The 17,441-nt window shown below is 48.7% G+C and overlaps 2 protein-coding genes across 2 annotated transcripts; both read right to left on the reverse strand.

The window, feature by feature from the left end:
* Window positions 1-3,462: 3,462 nt before the first annotated feature.
* On the reverse strand, window positions 3,463-4,799 carry LOC117385985 (E3 SUMO-protein ligase EGR2-like). The gene is made up of 2 exons (XM_033983293.2): window positions 4,591-4,799; window positions 3,463-4,459 (listed from the first exon to the last, which is right to left on the reverse strand). Exons 1-2 carry the CDS (start codon window positions 4,709-4,711, stop codon window positions 3,516-3,518), a joined length of 1,065 nt encoding a protein of 354 aa, XP_033839184.1. The 5' UTR covers window positions 4,712-4,799; the 3' UTR covers window positions 3,463-3,515.
* Window positions 4,800-7,810: 3,011 nt separating this feature from the next.
* Window positions 7,811-14,296, reverse strand: LOC117386124 (steroid 17-alpha-hydroxylase/17,20 lyase). The gene is given in 11 exon segments (XM_055228906.1): window positions 7,811-8,082; window positions 8,512-8,615; window positions 9,388-9,557; window positions 10,143-10,340; window positions 10,663-10,749; window positions 11,235-11,464; window positions 12,066-12,204; window positions 12,285-12,405; window positions 13,324-13,472; window positions 13,475-13,586; window positions 14,268-14,296. Coding segments are annotated over 11 exon segments (1,611 nt in total).
* Between the last annotated feature and the right edge of the window lie 3,145 nt (window positions 14,297-17,441).

Raw genomic sequence — 17,441 nt, forward strand, 5'->3', positions numbered from 1 at the left:
GCCAAAGCAAATCTCACCAGTTTAAACTTCTCTGTGAATAAACTTCTGCAGCTCTTTATTTCTCTCTTTTCTCTGCGCTCGTGCGTCACAGCCGCGTGAAGAGAAATGCAGTAGTGAAAAGTGACCAGCAGAGGGCGCCATTGTCTTTAGGATAAATGCTGTTTATTTTATGTCATTTATCCCAAAACAAATCAGAAAGAAACACGGATAATTCTGCATTTGTGTTTGAATGAGGTTAGTGATTAGTCCTGGTTCAGTCCTGGTTCAGTCCTGGTTCAGTCCTGGTTCAGTCCAGTTTTAGTCCTGGTTAAGTCCTGGTTTAGTCCTGGTTTAGTCCTGGTTCAGTCCTGGTTCAGTCCTGGTTCAGGCTTGGTTCAGTCCTGGTTCAGTCCTGGTTTAGTCCTGGTTTAGTCCTGGTTCAGTCCTGGTTCAGTCCTGGTTCAGTCCTGATTTAGTCCTGGTTTAGTCCTGGTTCAGTCCTGGTTTAGTCCTGGTTTAGTCCTGGTTCAGTCCTGGTTCAGTCCTGGTTCAGTCTTGGTTCAGTCCTGGTTCAGTCCTGGTTCAGTCCTGGTTTAGTCCTGGTTCAGTCCTGGTTCAGTCCTGGTTTAGTCCTGGTTCAGTCCTGGTTCAGTCCTGGTTCAGTCCTGGTTCAGTCCTGATTTAGTCCTGGTTCAGTCCTGGTTTAGTCCTGGTTCAGTCCTGGTTCAGTCCTGGTTTAGTCCTGGTTTGTATTTGCTTAAGTCCTGTGTCTGTTTCATAATTGTTTCCAGATGTTTTTTGCTTTAGTTGGTGGCTGCTCTTGTGGCTGACCGGCTGCACACTGCAGACTCATTGTATTTATACATTTTTAACTCATTTCAAAGTGATGCAGATTGTGTTGTTTAAATGACGGCAGTTCAGGGACTGGATTGTTTGCTTTGAGCAGTTTGTTTTTCTTGTATCCATGGCGACCCTGAGCTAGCTATGCTAACCAGCTAGCTCTGAAATGCTACAGACTTTTTACCACAAACATGACAGAGGACGTTCCAGAGGGACTGGCTCGTCTCATCACCGACTGAAACAACAGGAGTCAGAGGCTGAGAGGCTCGGCGCCCCCTGGAGGCTTTTGTGGACAGAGGGTCACTTTTGTCCTGAGGGCTGTTACTCGCCTCACACTACCCTGCACTGAATGTACTGACTCTACCAGATGAGCCGCACTGAGACCTTTGTTTGAGCTTTTCTATTATTACTGCATTTTACTCAAGTTTAGACTGATGGATTTGTCTGGAATGTTCCAAAGTGTGGCATTAATATCAGATTTAGGGTTGATTGTGCATTCTGACTGAAGGGGCCCCTCTCCACAGCAGCGCCACCTGATGGACACTTTGAAGATTCTGGTCCAGATCTGGTTCACTGCTCCACAGTAAAGTGGATAATAATAATAATAATAATAATAATAATAATAATAATAATGACAATAATAATAATAATAACAATAATAATAATAATAATAATAATAATAATAATAATGATGATAATAATAATAATAATAATAATGATAATAATAATAACAATAATAATAATAATAATGATAATAATAATAATAATAATAATAACAATAATAATAATAATAATAATAATAATAATAATAATAATAATAATAACAACAATAATAATAATAACAACAATAATAATAATAATAATAATAATAATAATAATAATGTCTTCATTCACTCTTGACTTGCTCGTGGGAAGATTCTATTGTAGCCACAGCTGCCCTGGGACAGACTGACGAAAGTAAAGCTGTGTCATCAACCCCTCTGACCAACAACACACACAGAGACACACTCACAACACACACACTCACACAGACACACACACCCCCACAGACACACACACTCACACAGACACACACACTCACACCACTCTCTAGGCCCGGCGGCTGAAGTGTCTTGCCTAAGGACACAACAGGCAGAGCTTGGTCCATGTGGAAATTGACCCCGTGACCTTCAGTCCACTGAGCCACTGTCCCCAGTTTAACATTTCACTCTGGTGTTTCTGTCTCTTTGTTTCATTTCCCAGTGTCTGTGTGTGTCCTGTGTGTGTCTGTGTGTGTTTGTGTGTCTGTGTGTGTCCTGTGTGTGTCGGTGTGTGTTTGTGTGTGTCTGTGTGTGTCTGTGTGTGTCCTGTGTGTGTCTGTGTGTGTCCTGTGTGTGTCTGTGTGTGTCTGTGTGTGTCCTGTGTGTGTCGGTGTGTGTTTGTGTGTGTCTGTGTGTGTCTGTGTGTGTCTGTGTGTGTCTGTGTGTGTCCTGTGTGTGTCTGTGTGTGTCCTGTGTGTGTCTGTGTGTGTCCTGTGTGTGTCTGTGTTTGTGTGTGTCTGTGTGTGTCTGTGTGTGTCCTGTGTGTGTCGGTGTGTGTTTGTGTGTGTCTGTGTGTGTCCTGTGTGTGTCGGGGTGTGTTTGTGTGTGTCTGTGTGTGTTTGTGTGTGTCTGTATGTGTTTGTGTGTGTTTGTGTGTGTTTGTGTGTGTCGGGGTGTGTATGTGTGTGTCTGTGTGTGTTTGTGTGTGTTGGGGTGTGTGTGTGTGTGTGTGTGTGTGTGTGTGTGTCGGGGTGTGTCTGTGTGTGTTTGTGTGTTTGGTTCCTTAGTGTAAATCACTTTTAACCTTGACGGTGTAAAAACGCTGTATAAAAATGTGACCTTTCACCTTTTACTTTTCACTTTTGACTGTTCCTTTTCTTAAATGTGCTGTTTCTTGCTCAGCTCCTGGTCTAGACCTGAGTTTTCCTTTAAAGCTTTAACCTGGTGAACACTTGAGTCACTTTTATCTGGTCTTATTTCCTCCTTTAAAGACTGTGACAGAAGAGGCAGGACGTGTTTGTTTGTTTGTTTGTTGTTGTTTATTGACAGCGTCTCATGCACAGAACAGTAACGTGCACAACATTTGTGCTACTCTCCGCTCAGACTCTCTGAGCACAGCTCCCATGATGCACCTGTCTGCAGAGGCGCCTGGGTCTGAATGACATCATCCAGAGTGTGTGTCATTTACACGGTACAAAAATATAAGTGTGTCAAATATGTTACAAATATAGAAGTGTTTAGACAAAATATCTCCACAGGTCATGCAGCGGCGGCACAAACATCTGCCACAAAAATATCCACCAACTTTAAAGACAAAGTGCTTCGTTAAATCCAGGTGTTTATCGTCCAATCAAGACCCTCCTGCGCTTTACGCCCGCCCCCAAAGTCTCTTATGATTGGTCCACAACACTGACAGTCTGTCACACTATGACGTCACGCTGTAACAGCAAAAACACAAACAAATACAGGATTCCCATGATCCTCTGCTGCAGTCAGTGACTCTGCTCCCGCTCAGTCCAGACCAGGTCCAGACCAGGTCCAGACCCTTTCATTCCAGGCCACGTGCCATGCACTGCGGGCTTTTGCGTCATGACGCACGCCTCGTGCCGCGGCTTAAACTTTTCAAAGTGTCACAAACTCCGTGACAGTGATTAAAGCTCCTCACGTGCCCGCGCATTACACTCCAGGCGCGTTCACGGCCAGCGCGTACGCGGCCATCATCTGTGCGCGCAGCTGCTGCTTGATGTGCACGCGCCCGTGCCTTTTCCTCTCGTCGCTGCGCGCGAACTTCTTCCCGCAGACGTCACAGGAGAAAGGCTTCTCCCCCGTGTGCGTGCGCGTGTGCGTGGTCAGGTGGTCGCTGCGGCTGAAGGCGCGCGCACAGATCGTGCACTGAAAAGGCTTCTGTCCCGTGTGGATGCGCACGTGGCGGTTCAGTTCATCCGAGCGCGAGAAGCGGCGCTCGCACCCCTGCACCGCGCACGGGAACGGTTTGGCTTTGGCGCTCTTCTGCCGCCGCCCGCGCGCCGCGGCCTTTGGAGCGGGCACGTGCACGCCCTGCAGCAGGGAAGAGAGCACGTGCGCGTCCACGACCGGATTCCCGCTGATGACGTATGTAGCGGGATCCCCTCCTGCTCCCGGGAGCCCGGTGCAGAGCCCGGTGCAGATCCAGTCCCGCGGCTCCTGCTTCAGCTCCAGGCCGGGCCTCGGTGCGCTCTGAGCGGCTTCGGGCTGAAGCAGAGTGTCCAGCAGCTGCGCCACGTCCAGAGCGTCCAGCTCCAGAGGCAGCGGCTCACAGTCTGAGCCGGAGCCGAGGCAGGAGCCGCCGCAGCTCGGGCTGAACTCCGTCTTCACCGGCACCGGCTCGGTCTTCACGGACACCGGGGGAAGCGGCGGCGCAGACGCGGGGCTCGGGGCGGGGGCGGCGGGCTCGTCGCTGCAGATGCCCACGATCTCCGTGATCATGTTGAGGATGGCGTCAGCCGCGCTGCTCAGACCCGGGGCCGCGCTCTGCTCCGGGAAGAAGGCGCCGTCCAGCCCCGGGGACTGAGAGTCCGAGGAGCAGTCACTAAAGTCCGAGAAGAAATCCGAGTCTGAGGCGTCGGTCCCGGGAGAGAAAACTGAGAGAAAAGAAGAAGAAGAAGAAGAGGAGGGTTAGACCTGAAGCACGCGGGTGTCCTCACGTGCACCTGCTGCCACATGCACACGCATTCACTGAAACATTCACACGCACAGAGCCGCGCACACGCACCTTGGCTGAACGGGGAGCCCACGTCCGAGTCCTCGCTGAGACTCGAGCCCACACTGTCCACCCACGCGCTGCACGCGTCCTCAAACTCCGACATGAAGCTGTCCTCGCGCTCCAGCAGCATGTTCCGTTAGTCCGGTTAGAGCTCGGTAAGTCCCGGTTAATCGCAGGTAAGTCCTCGTTCAGAGCCGTGAATCTTCGGCTCTTGTTTGTCTGAGTCCAAAGATGCGAATGATGCTGGTCCTCTCCTCGCGGCTTTTATATCCTCCGTCTCCTCACTTTCCTCCTCGGGCTCTGATTGGCTGCTCCGGAGTCAGGGATTCCCCCCTCCGCGTGCGTGTCGTAGCTGCCCAAATATGTCCCGTTTCCGGTGTTGACGCGCGGCGGTATCCCCGAACCATAAAAGGCACGAGGGTTTCCTCCAGCACTGCGGCAACGGGTTACACAACAGCAGCGGAGGACCCGGCTCTGCAGCGGCTCTGCGCGTGCACGGGGCCCGGCGCGAACATGAGGAAGAAACATGAGGAAGAAACATGAGGAAGAAACATGAGGAAGAAACATGAAGAAGAAACATGAGGAAGAAACATGAGGAACATGAGGAAGAAACATGAGGAAGAAACATGAGGAAGAAACATGAGAAACATGAGGAAGAAACATGAGAAACATGAGGAAGAAACATGAGAAAGAAACATGAGAAAGAAACATGAAGAAGAAACATGAGGAAGAAACATGAGGAAGAAACATGAAGAAGAAACATGAGGAAGAAACATGAGAAATAATAAAGTCAATGCAATGAGAGGGCACGTGCGCATACAGAGACACATGCACGAGGAGGGTCCAGAGGATGGACATGTGGAGGGACTCGGGACTCGGGACTCGGGACTCGGTTCTTTCCCTGGTGCTGCTCAAACTCAGAGAAGCTCCAGGTGCCACATGCTCCAGACAAAGATGTGACTGTGTTTGTAAAATAAATAAATAAAAGTGTGAGATTCTCTAAACCAGGTCTAAACTAGGACTAAACCAGGTCTAAACCAGGACTAAACCAGGTCTAAACCAGGTCTAAACTAGGACTAAACCAGGTCTAAACCAGGTCTAAACTAGGACTAAACCAGGACTAAACCAGGACTAAACCTGGACTAAACCAGGACTAAACCAGGTCTAAACCAGGTCTAAACTAGGACTAAACCAGGTCTAAACCAGGTCTAAACTAGGACTAAACTAGGACTAAACCAGGACTAAACCTGGACTAAACCAGGACTAAACCAGGTCTAAACCAGGTCTAAACTAGGACTAAACCAGGTCTAAATCAGGACTGAACCAGGTCTAAATCAGGACTAAACCAGGTCTAAATCAGGACTAAACCAGGTCTAAATCAGGTCTAAACCAGGACTAACACAGGACTAAAATAGGTCTTAATCTGTCCTGTGTGTTGCAGGATGGAGGGAGTGTGCAGAGTCTGGTGCCATCGTCTGAACACTCTCAATAATGCAACAGATGACACCTGGACCAGGACTGAACCAGGACTGAACCAGAACCAAGACCAGAACCAAGACCAGAACCAAGACCAGAACCAAGACCAGAACCAGAACCAACCCAGGACATTGATGTACGGGTCAAATGCACTGACCACTCACAAAAAAACACATGAATCAGAAGGAAGACTTAACAGGACTGAACCAGGACTAAACCAGGACTGAACCAGGACTAAACCAGGACTAAACCAGGTCTACATTTGACCCGGTTCTGTCCCGCTGTGATCGTCCACATTACATAAGTCGGTGTTAAAAAGATGAATCTAAGCCGGTCTCACTTGAGTCACATGACCCTCCCACAGCACCATGTGATCTGCTGCTGTCTCCATGGAAACGCCCGACATTCCCACACTCCTTATGTAAAAGTCCAACGACCATGAGACGTTTAGATGGTAGTCCTGGTTTAGTCCTGGTTTAGTCCTGGTTTAGTCCTGGTTTAGTCCTGGTTTAGTCCTGGTTCAGTCCTGGTTTAGTCCTGGTTTAGTCCTGGTTTAGTCCTGGTTTAGTCCTGGTTCAGTCCTGGTTTAGTCCTGGTTTAGTCCTGGTTCAGTCCTGGTTCAGTCCTGGTTTAGTCCTGGTTTAGTCCTGGTTCAGTCCTGGTTTAGTCCTGGTTCAGTCCTGGTTCAGTCCTGGTTTAGTCCAGGTTTAGTCCTGGTTTAGTCCTGATTTAGTCCAGGTTTAGTCCTGGTTTAGTCCAGGTTTAGTCCTGGTTTAGTCCTGATTTAGTCCAGGTTTAGTCCTGGTTTAGTCCAGGTTTAGTCCTGGTTTAGTCCTGGTTTAGTCCTGGTTTAGTCCTGATTTAGTCCTGGTTTAGTCCTGGTTTAGTTCTGGTTTAGTCCTGGTTTAGTCCTGGTTTAGTCCTGATTTAGTCCTGGTTTAGTCCTGATTTAGTCCTGGTTTAGTCCTGGTTTAGTTCTGGTTTAGTCCTGGTTTAGTCCTGGTTTAGTCCATATTGTTAAATGTGTTTTATTTGATCATCTGTTGATTCATTTATTTTTTGTTTGTTTTCTTCTCTTTCCGTTCGGACTCACTAGCGCCTCACGGTGGACGTCCAGAGAAAACCACATTATGAAACGGAGGAGCAAACATCACGGGACAGAGGACGACAAAACTATAGATTATGAACCGGGACGAGGGGCCGTTTTACTGTCACACACCTGAGACACTGTCCTGAAGACGTCAGACTGCAGGTGGCGCTGTCGTTCCGCCTCCGCCGGAAGAAAGACGGCACCAAAACCTGTTTAAACCAGCTGACCAATCACGACATGGCAACATCACATGACCACTGTGAGGCGCTAGAGAGCCGTCCAAACTCTCAGGGATGAAAACAAACTAAATCTGGAAAAATAATCTATGAAAATAAAACATATTCTTATTTTATTTATTTATTTTTTGTCAAACTCGAGACGTAAAAATCACATTCACTTGTGTTTTTCTCACGATATATTTATTTATTCGTTTGTCTGAAAGTATTTTTTATTCTTTTAGTTACTTAACCAGACTAAACATAAATGAGTTTTCTAAATGACAAACCGGGTCCAGTCGGTTTAAAATGATTTATTGAAAAAGAACAATAAAAATAACTTTGTGTATTTGTATATTTGTTGTTTTTCTGTCAGTAAATGCACTTGTCTGCCCCCATGTGGGAAGAAGCCGGTATTACACTGTCTCCCAGCAGAGGCGACCGTGGCTCAGTTGGTAGAGTGTTTCTCGCCCCAGCCCGGCCGGGGCGTGACCACGACCCGATAGGGCAGAGGCTGCAGCACCACGCCCAGCGCCCCCTGCAGGTTGGGGGCGGGCTCAGAGGGCGGGAGGCTGAAGCTGATTCGCTGCAGCAGAGACGACAGGAAGAGGAAGAGCTCCAGACGGGCCAATGACTCGCCCACGCAAACCCGAGGCCCCGCCCCGAACGGCAGGAAACCAGAAGGAGAATATCGCTCGCCGCGTTCGTCCAGGAAACGCTCTGAGGAAAACGGAAATGAGAAAAGTGTTTGTGGTTTAGTGCAGCTTCAGTTTGAAACTTTCAGCTTCAGTCCAGGTCCAGTACCTGGTTTAGTCCCGGTCCAGTCCTGGTCCAGTCCTGGTCCAGTCCTGGTTCAGTCCTGGTTTAGTCCTGGTCCAGTCGTGGTCCAGTCCTGGTCCAGTCCTGGTCCAGTACCTGGTTTAGTCCTGGTCCAGTCCTGGTTCAGTCCTGGTCCAGTCCTGGTTTAGTCCTGGTTCAGTCCTGGTCCAGTCCTGGTCCAGTACCTGGTTCAGTCCTGGTCCAGTCCTGGTCCAGTACCTGGTTTAGTCCTGGTCCAGTCCTGGTCCAGTCCTGGTTTAGTCCTGGTCCAGTCCTGGTTCAGTCCTGGTCCAGTCCTGGTTCAGTCCTGGTCCAGTCCTGGTCCAGTACCTGGTTTAAAGAGGTCCGGTCGGTCCCAGTGTTGTGGCTGGTGGTGAATGGCCCACATATTGACCAGGACACGTGTCCCCGGTTGGACGGAGTGTCCCCCCAAACTGCACAGAAAAAACACATAGACTTCCATGTATTTTAATCAGGGAAAAAACAAGACACAACATATTAAACTATTTAACTCCTGCAGAACACACAGCTCCTCGGCGTTTACAGCTCACTTCAAAGATTACAATAGCTTTAAAGATGCACTACGTCACTTTTGTGTCGGGGGCTCTACCTCCTGCTCAGGGATGTTATTGCCTGGAATATCCCACAGTGTGGCATTAAACACATCTATCATGCATCAAACACAGCTGCTCTTATTTAAAAAACAAACAAACATTTGGACAACATTTTTTTTGTGTGCAGGCTCGCCTCTTCACAGATCTGACTTGTAACTTGCTCATCTCAGTGGACATACTTACACTTATGCTGCTTAATGCCATACTGTGGAACATTCCAGGCAAACAGTACCATCTCCATAGAAACAAGCAAGAAGCAGACTCTCTGCAAGATCCACTTTTGTTCATTTTTTTCTGGTGGTGGATCTGCCATCTTCTTGTTTCCATGGAGATGTTCTTGCTTTACCTGAAATGCTCCAAAGTATGGCATTAAACTTCTGTCTCCACGGAGACATGCAGATACATCATGAGGTCAGGTTATCTGTCAGATCTGTGGAGAGGCGACTCACAGGAAGAATGTATGTTTTTATTTCTGTAGGTGAATAAAAGAGACAGATACGTTTAATGTCACACTGTGGAACATTCCAGGCAAAGCAAGAGCATCTCCATGGAGACCAGAAGGCGGGGGACCCGGGTCTCGTTTGGTCCTGACCTGGTCTGGGTCATGGCGGTGTGGGGGATCAGGACTGGACTCACGGGTCGGATCCTCAGTCCCTCCTGGATCACGGCCTCAACAAACGGCAACAGAGTCCGGTCTGAGACCAGAACCGGACGATCCAGACCAACCCGGTCCTCAAGCTCCACCTGAGCCCGAGTCTGGACCTGGACAAGACACGAGGCCCGGTTCAGTCCTGGTTCAGTCCTGGTTCAGTCCTGGTTTAGTCCTGGTTCAGTCCTGGTTTAGTCCTGGTTTAGTCCTGGTTCAGTCCTGGTTTAGTCCTGGTTTAGTCCTGGTTTAGTCCTGGTTTGGTCCTGGTTTGGTCCTGGTTCGGTCCTGGTTCAGTCCTGGTTCAGTCCTGGTTCAGTCCTGGTTTAGTCCTGGTTCGGTCCTGGTTCAGTCCTGGTTTGGTCCTGGTTCAGTCCTGGTTTAGTCCTGGTTTAGTCCCAGTCCAGTCCTGGTTTAGTCCCAGTCCAGTCCCGGTTTAGTCCCGGTCTGGACCCGGTTCAGTCCCGGTTTAGTCCCAGTTTAGTCCCAGTCCAGTCCCAGTTTAGTCCCAGTCCAGTCCCAGTCCAGTCCCAGTCCAGTCCCAGTCCAGTCCCAGTTTAGTCCCAGTCCAGTCCCGGTTTAGTCCCAGTCCCAGTCCAATCCCGGTTTAGTCCCAGTCCAGTCCTGGTTTAGTCCCAGTCCAGTCCAGTCCAGTCCCAGTCCAGTCCCGGCCCAGTCCCGGTCCAGTCCTGACCTCTGACCTCTGGGTGGTGCAGCAGGTAGGCGATGATCCACAGTAAAGTCGTTGACGTAGTTTCGACTCCGGCCCCAAACGCCTCGGCCGCGGTCATTAAAACGTGATCGTCTGAGATGGCACTTGACCTTTCACCTTTCTGACCTCTGAGCAGCGCGTCCAGGAGGTCACGGGGGTCACCGGGGTCACCGTCGCTCATTAAGGCCTGGAGGAAAAAAGTCTTTAGAGTGAGGGGCGGAGTCTGGAGGAGCTGCACTCAGGTGTGTGCGTCAGAAACACCTGGCTATAATCAGGACAGTCTTTTGTGATGTCACCAACTACTTAAAATGGCGGCACACACTTAGACTTAGGCAGAAACCTCCATGTTCATGTTCAGTTTAATAGTAAAAAGGTGGATTTCGTGTTTAGTTCTGCTTTAAAAAATAGTTTAAACATTTGTTCCAAAATGGCGGCAACTTTTTTGAACAAATTTGAATTTTTTTTTGTTTTATTAATGTCGTAAAAAGTCACTAAAGTGGACGTCGTACTTTGTGTTGGTCCAGTTTCTTCTGCAGCAGCTCGTCTCTGACCCTGATGCACCGCTTCAGTTTGTCCAGAGAACTGTTTGGAAAATACTGACAAAAACATAAATAAATGTATTAAATTTACGTCTTGCTTTGCTGCTTGTTCTTCTTCTTCTTCGTTTTGACGCCATTTTGATTTTTTTTTTTCCCTCCAAAAGTCAGTTTGTTATTTTAAATTCTAACCTGCTTTAAGAACTGTCCCGATGTCCCATCACTCTGAAACCTTAAACCTTCTGCTTGTCTCCATGGAGATGTTGCCGCTCTGCCTGTAAAGTTTCGCAGTGCGGCATTAAACTTATCTGTCTCCATGGTTACAAGGATTTAACAGAACAGGGGCAGGGTTTTTTTTGGGGTTTTTTGAGCAATAAAAAATGGCTGTAACTCAGAAAACGCAAGATTGGATTCGTTTAATGCCGTACTGCGTAACATTCCAGGCAAGACTGTAACATTGCCGTGGAAACAAGCGATACTGAAGTTTCATAATACCAGTTTCAGTATCGATCATCATGTTTTCGATACTCCGGCGTCGCTCTGACCTTCATCCAGGGGTAGATGTCGACCAGCGCTCCGGCGGCGATGGTCTGGACGATGCCGTTGTTGTAGCCGATCACCTCCTGCAGCTCCTCGTCCTCCGGCCTGTAGGAGGCGCTGAACACCAGGGTGCACACCACGTTCGTCACCGCCCGAGTGACGGCGGCGCACGGGTCAAAACAGCGCCCCCTGCTGGACAACAGCTCCTCCACCAGGTCGTCCACGGCAGACAGGACTGACAACACAGCGGCAGAGTGGTTATCCTGTGTCCTCAGAGGAGCAGAGGAGCAGAGGAGGTCAGAGGAGCAGAGGAGGTCAGAGGAGCAGAGGAGGTCAGAGAAGGTCAGAGGAGCAGAGGTGCAGAGGAGGAGGTGCAGAGGGGCCGGTGCAGAGGAGGACATGCAGAGGAGAAGGTGCAGAAGAGGAGGTGCAGAGGAGGAGGTGGGGGGAGGTGCAGAGGGGGAGCTGCAGAGGGAGAGGTGCAGTAGAGGACCTGCAGAGGATGACGTGCAGAGGAGGAGGTGCAGAGGGGGAGGTGCAGAGGAGGATGTGCAGAGGGGGAGGTGCAGAGGAGGAGGTGCAGAGGGGGAGGTGCAGAGGATGTGCAGAGGGGGAGCTGCAGAGGGGGAGGTGCAGAGGAGGAGGTGCAGTGGAGGACCTGCAGAGGATGACGTGCAGAGGAGGAGGTGCAGAGGGGGAGGTGCAGAGGAGGAGGTGCAGAGGGGGAGGTGCAGAGGGGGAGGTGCAGAGGAGGAGGTGCAGTGGAGGACCTGCAGAGGATGACGTGCAGAGGAGGAGGTGCAGAGGAGGAGGTGCAGAGGAGGAGGCGCAGATACCGATCTCCTGCAGTCGTCCCGTTCCTTCTCCAAACAGGGTGAAGGAGGTGTGGACGAGGCGGCGGTGACTTTTCCACAGAGGAGAATAGTCACAGAAGGCGATGTCCTTCCCTCCTCGGGTCAGGAGGTCTGTGGTCACCTGATTGGACGGTTTTTAAACGTGAACGCGGCGAGAAGGCGGGCATTATGTTAATGATGATGATGTCACTTTGGTCTGACCATATTTGGGCGTCCGGCGAAGTCCCTCCCCCTGGTCACAAGAACCTCACGAGCCAAATCATAACTGTTCACCACCAGAGTGAAGTGAGGGCCCAGGAACAGAGAGAACAGGGGCCCCAGCCTGAGGAGGGAGGGAACGAGTGAGAGGAGGGAGGGAACGAGTGAGAGGAGGGAACGAGTGAGAGGAGGGAACGAGTGAGAGGAGGGAACGAGTGAGAGGAGGGAACGAGTGAGAGGAGGGAGAGAGAGAGAGAGAGAGGAGGGAGAGGGCAAGTGAGAGGAGGGAGGGAACGAGTGAGAGGAGAGGAGGGAACGAGTGAGAGAGAGAGAGGAGGGAGGGAACGAGTGAGAGGAGGGAACGAGTGAGAGGAGAGGAGAGAGAAGAGGGAGAGAAGGAGGAGAGGAGGAGAGAGGAGAGAGAGACAAATCAAAACTGTTCACCACCAGAGTGAAGTGAGGGCCCAGGAACAGAGAGAACAGGGGCCCCAGCCTGAGGAGGGAGGGAACGAGTGAGAGGAGAGGAGAGAGAGAGAGAGGAGGGAGAGGGCGAGTGAGAGGAGGGAGGGAACGAGTGAGAGGAGAGAGAGAGAGGAGGGAGAGAGGAGAGAGAGACAGAGAAGTGGAGAGAGAGTCTGATGTAAAGTGAGAGGGTCCATCCATGAGGTCTAATAAAATCATAGAGATCATCACCGTGACAACAGAAAGTAACAGACAAACTGCAGCGAAAATATAAAACAGAGGAGAGAGAAAAAAAAGAAGAGAGGAGAAGAGAGAGGTGACCCAGCTGGAGAAGAAGAGAGAGATATGAACAAATAAGAGGAGAGAGAGTCTCTATGGAGATAACACTACTTGGCCTGAAATGTTCCGCAGTGTGGCATTCAACTAAACCAGCCAACATTTAGTCATTTACATGGAGTTTGTGTTATTGAACAACTCGCCTCTCCGCAGATCTGACCTGCACCTCGGCCTGGTGTCTATGGAGATGGATAACGCCACACTGCGGAACATTACCAGCGAAGCATTAACACGTGAGCCGTACCTCCTGGAGATCCCGGTGAAGAGGAGGTGAGGGGGCAGACCTGAGGAGGACACCCAGGGGAGGCTGCCCAACACGGGGACACGGGGCAGACACGGCACCCCCCCGACCCGGGACGTCCCACGACACGAAGACAAGAGCACGAGGACAAATGTGAACGCTGCAAAAGAGAGAAAGAGAACAGGAGCAGAGGAGGAGGAGAAGGAGGAGAGGGAGAGAGAGAACATGGTGAAAGTGAAGACACAGGAACGAGCGAGGATTTAAACCTGAGGAGAGAGAGGGAGGAGCACAGGGGGAGGAGCACAGGGGGAAGAGCACAGGGGGAGGAGCACAGGGGGAGGAGGAGCACAGGGGGAGGAGCAAAGAGGGAGGAGCACAGGGGGAAGAGCACAGGGGGAAGAGCACAGAGGGAGGAGCACAGGGGGAGGAGGAGCACAGGGGGAGGAGCATAGAGGGGAGGAGCACAGGGGGAAGAGCACGGGGGGAGGAGCACAGAGGGAGGAGCACAGGGGGAAGAGCACAGGGGGAGGAGGAGCACAGGGGGAGGAGCATAGAGGGAGGAGCACAGGGGTAGGAGAACAGGGGGAGGAGAACAGGGGGAGGAGCACATGGGGAGGAGCACAGGGGGAGGAGCAAAGAGGGAGGAGCACAGAGGGAGGAGCACAGGGGGAGGAGGAGCACAGGGGGAGGAGCACAGGGGGAGGAGCACAGAGGGAGGAGGAGCACAGGGGGAGGAGGAGCACAGAGGGAGGAGGAGCACAGGGGGAGGAGGAGCACAGGGGGAGGAGGAGCACAGGGGGAGGAGCACAGGGGGAAGAGGAGCACAGGGGGAGGAGAACGGGGGTGTCTCCATGGAGATGTTTTTGCTTTGCTTGGAATGTTCCTCAGTGTGGCATTAGTCAAACTTATTGCTACTCGCAGGTCAGATCTGTGGAGAGGCGACTCACAGTAATCCAAGTTTTTCTTGCTTGGTCATTTTGAGCCAAGACTGATGATGTAATTAAAAATGCCATACTGCGGAACATTCCAAGCAAAGCAACAACAAACTCTGTGCCAGAAAAGTTCCAGAGTGTCTCTTTAACGGCTCCATTATGATTCAAGTAGAATTCAAGTCGTTTTAATTAATCTGTTAGTCTTTTTTTTCATTTGTTCCTTTTTACACAGTTTGTTAACAACAACTAGCATGTTAACAGTGCACCTCTGAGAAAACACATGGGAAAAGTCATGTGTCCTTTAGTCGAAATGTTTATGTAAATACAGATAAAAATAATGATTCACATGAAAAACAGATGAAGTGTAAAAATACCTCTTCCATCTGGACGAGACTTCCCTCACTCCAGACACTTCCTCCAGGACCAGATGCCCGAGCCTCAGCTGCTCCTCTCCACGTGGAGGAGCAGAGACTCTACCCCGAGCTCGTCCATATAAAACATTTAGTTTAGTGAAGCTCAGGAAATAAAACAACAACAGAAGGGAAAACTAAAAAGAATAAAGAGAAAAAGTCCTCGTTTAGACCAGGTTTAGTCCTTGTTTTGGTCCAGGTTTAGTCCTTGTTTTGGTCCAGGTTTAATCCTTGTTTTGGTCCAGGTTTAGTCCTCGTTTAGACCAGGTTTAGTCCTTGTTTTGGTCCAGGTTTAGTCCTTGTTTTGGTCCAGGTTTAGTCCTTGTTTTGGTCCAGGTTTAGTCCTCGTTTAGACCAGGTTTAGTCCTTGTTTTGGTCCAGGTTTAGTCCTTGTTTTGGTCCAGGTTTAATCCTTGTTTTGGTCCAGGTTTAGTCCTCGTTTAGACCAGGTTTAGTCCTTGTTTTGGTCCAGGTTTAGTCCTCGTTTAGACCAGGTTTAGTCCTTGTTTTGGTCCAGGTTTAGTCCTTGTTTTGGTCCAGGTTTAGTCCTTGTTTTGGTCCAGGTTTAGTCCTTGTTTTGGTCCAGGTTTAGTCCTTGTTTTGGTCCAGGTTTAGTCCTCGTTTAGACCAGGTTTAGTCCTTGTTTTGGTCCAGGTTTAGTCCCTGTTTTGGTCCTGGTTTAGTCCTTGTTCTGGTCCAGGTTTAGTCCTTGTTTTGGTCCAGGTTTAGTCCTCATTTAGACCAGGTTTAGTCCTTGTTTTGGTCCAGGTTTAGTCCTTGTTTTGGTCCAGGTTTAGTCCTCGTTTAGACCAGGTTTAGTCCTTGTTTTGGTCCAGGTTTAGTCCCTGTTTTGGTCCTGGTTTAGTCCTTGTTTTGGGCCAGGTTTAGTCCTTGTTTTGGTCCAGGTTTAGTCCTTGTTTTGGTCCAGGTTTAGTCCTTGTTTTGGTCCAGGTTTAGTCCTTGTTTTGGTCCAGGTTTAGTCCTCGTTTAGACCAGGTTTAGTCCTCGTTTTGGTCCAGGTTTAGTCCCTGTTTTGGTCCTGGTTTAGTCCTCGTTTTGGTCCAGGTTTAGTCCTTGTTTTGGTCCAGGTTTAGTCCTTGTTTAGACCAGGTTTAGTCCTTGTTTTGGTCCAGGTTTAGTCCTTGTTTTGGTCCAGGTTTAGTCCTTGTTTTGGTCCAGGTTTAGTCCTCGTTTTGGTCCAGGTTTAGTCCCTGTTTAGACCAGGTTTAGTCCTTGTTTTGGTCCAGGTTTAGTCCTCGTTTGTTCTCAGAGGCTGTAATAGGAAAAGTCTAAATGAAAAATAAAATGTTTTTTGTTTCATTTGGACCATGAGGCTCAGTGTTATTGTGGCCTTCATTTTATCAACGACCTCGAACCAAGGACCAAGACACGAGATATGTGCAACGACCTAGACCTGGTTTAGTCCTGGTTTAGTCCTGGTTTAGTTCTGGTTCAGTCCTGGTTCAGTTCTGGTTTAGTCCTGCATCATTTTCAAATCAAATACAGACTTTCATATTTTCTTTTCATTTGTCGTTTTTGTTTCTCGTGACAATCAGAGCAGAATCAGCTCGTCTCCTTGTGTTGCCAGATCCTAAAAAAACAGTTTTATTTGACAGATTATTATGTTATATAATAATAATAATAATAATAATAATAATAATATTATTATTATTATTATTCGTCAGTTCAGTTACAGCGACTTTAAGACAAAAAACACAAAACAAAAACAGAGAAAAACGAGCCCGATGTTTTTTTTTCCAGTTTTATTTGTTTGTCACACGTTACAACAGGCCGAGTATCACACACTCTCATTTAACAGAATCACACCAGAACCAGGGGCCGTGTCCAGAACGACTATTATTATTATTATTATTGTTATTATTATTATTGTTATTATCATGAACTGCATTTTACACAAGAAATTTAAAACTGTCGCATGTTTGGATTTAGCCATTCACAAATCAACGAGGTCGACGTACGCTGCAAAAAACCACGGCTACGTCCTCCCGTCGCGATTTAGCGGAGCCGTTTTTTGATTTTTACTCTTTTAAAAACGTGAAAAACAGTTTGTACTCGTCCAAAGTGACTCTCTACACATTCAGAACATCTTAATTATTCAAAAAGATGAGTTTATAAGTGTTTTTTTTACAACTTTCAGACCCCAGAGCGGAGTTTGGCTGTGACGGTTAAGCTAACAACTAGCAAGATAACACGTACTTCCTGATTTTCGCTTTTTGATTGGATTTTGACGTCAGGAGCTGCTTCTACCGTAGATCTGCACTGGGCCGGACGTTTTTACGTAAATAAATGGGAATAAAATCCTGTCCAGCTCCGTTATGAGCACGAGAATATAAAACGGGAGGGCATCTGACACATTTTCCACATATTAAATCAACATTTCAACAGCTCAAATCCAGATAAATGTAGTTTTTTGCAGCGTCGGCTCCTCATAAATATATTTTTTCGTTGCTTTGTGGAGTTTGGCGGAGTTTACACGAGCTCCATCGTTTTTCGGCTTTTCAAAAAAAACACACCGTCGCTAATCTAAAGTGCACCTCAAATCAACAGAAGTCAAATTTTTAGGATAAAGTCCACAGATTTTTACAGTATATCGGTAAAAAAAAATCACACAGATGTCGTTTTCCGATGGGACGCGATGGACATTTCGCCGATGTCATTCGCCCAAACAAAAAAAACGATTTATGTCAAAAATAAAATAAAAAAAATTCAAAAATCCACAAATTTACCAGCTGTTGACCCGAAACGGAGTCAAAACATT

The sequence above is a fragment of the Periophthalmus magnuspinnatus genome, chromosome 18, assembly GCF_009829125.3.
Source record: "Periophthalmus magnuspinnatus isolate fPerMag1 chromosome 18, fPerMag1.2.pri, whole genome shotgun sequence".
NCBI classification, from domain to species: Eukaryota; Metazoa; Chordata; class Actinopteri; order Gobiiformes; family Gobiidae; genus Periophthalmus; species Periophthalmus magnuspinnatus.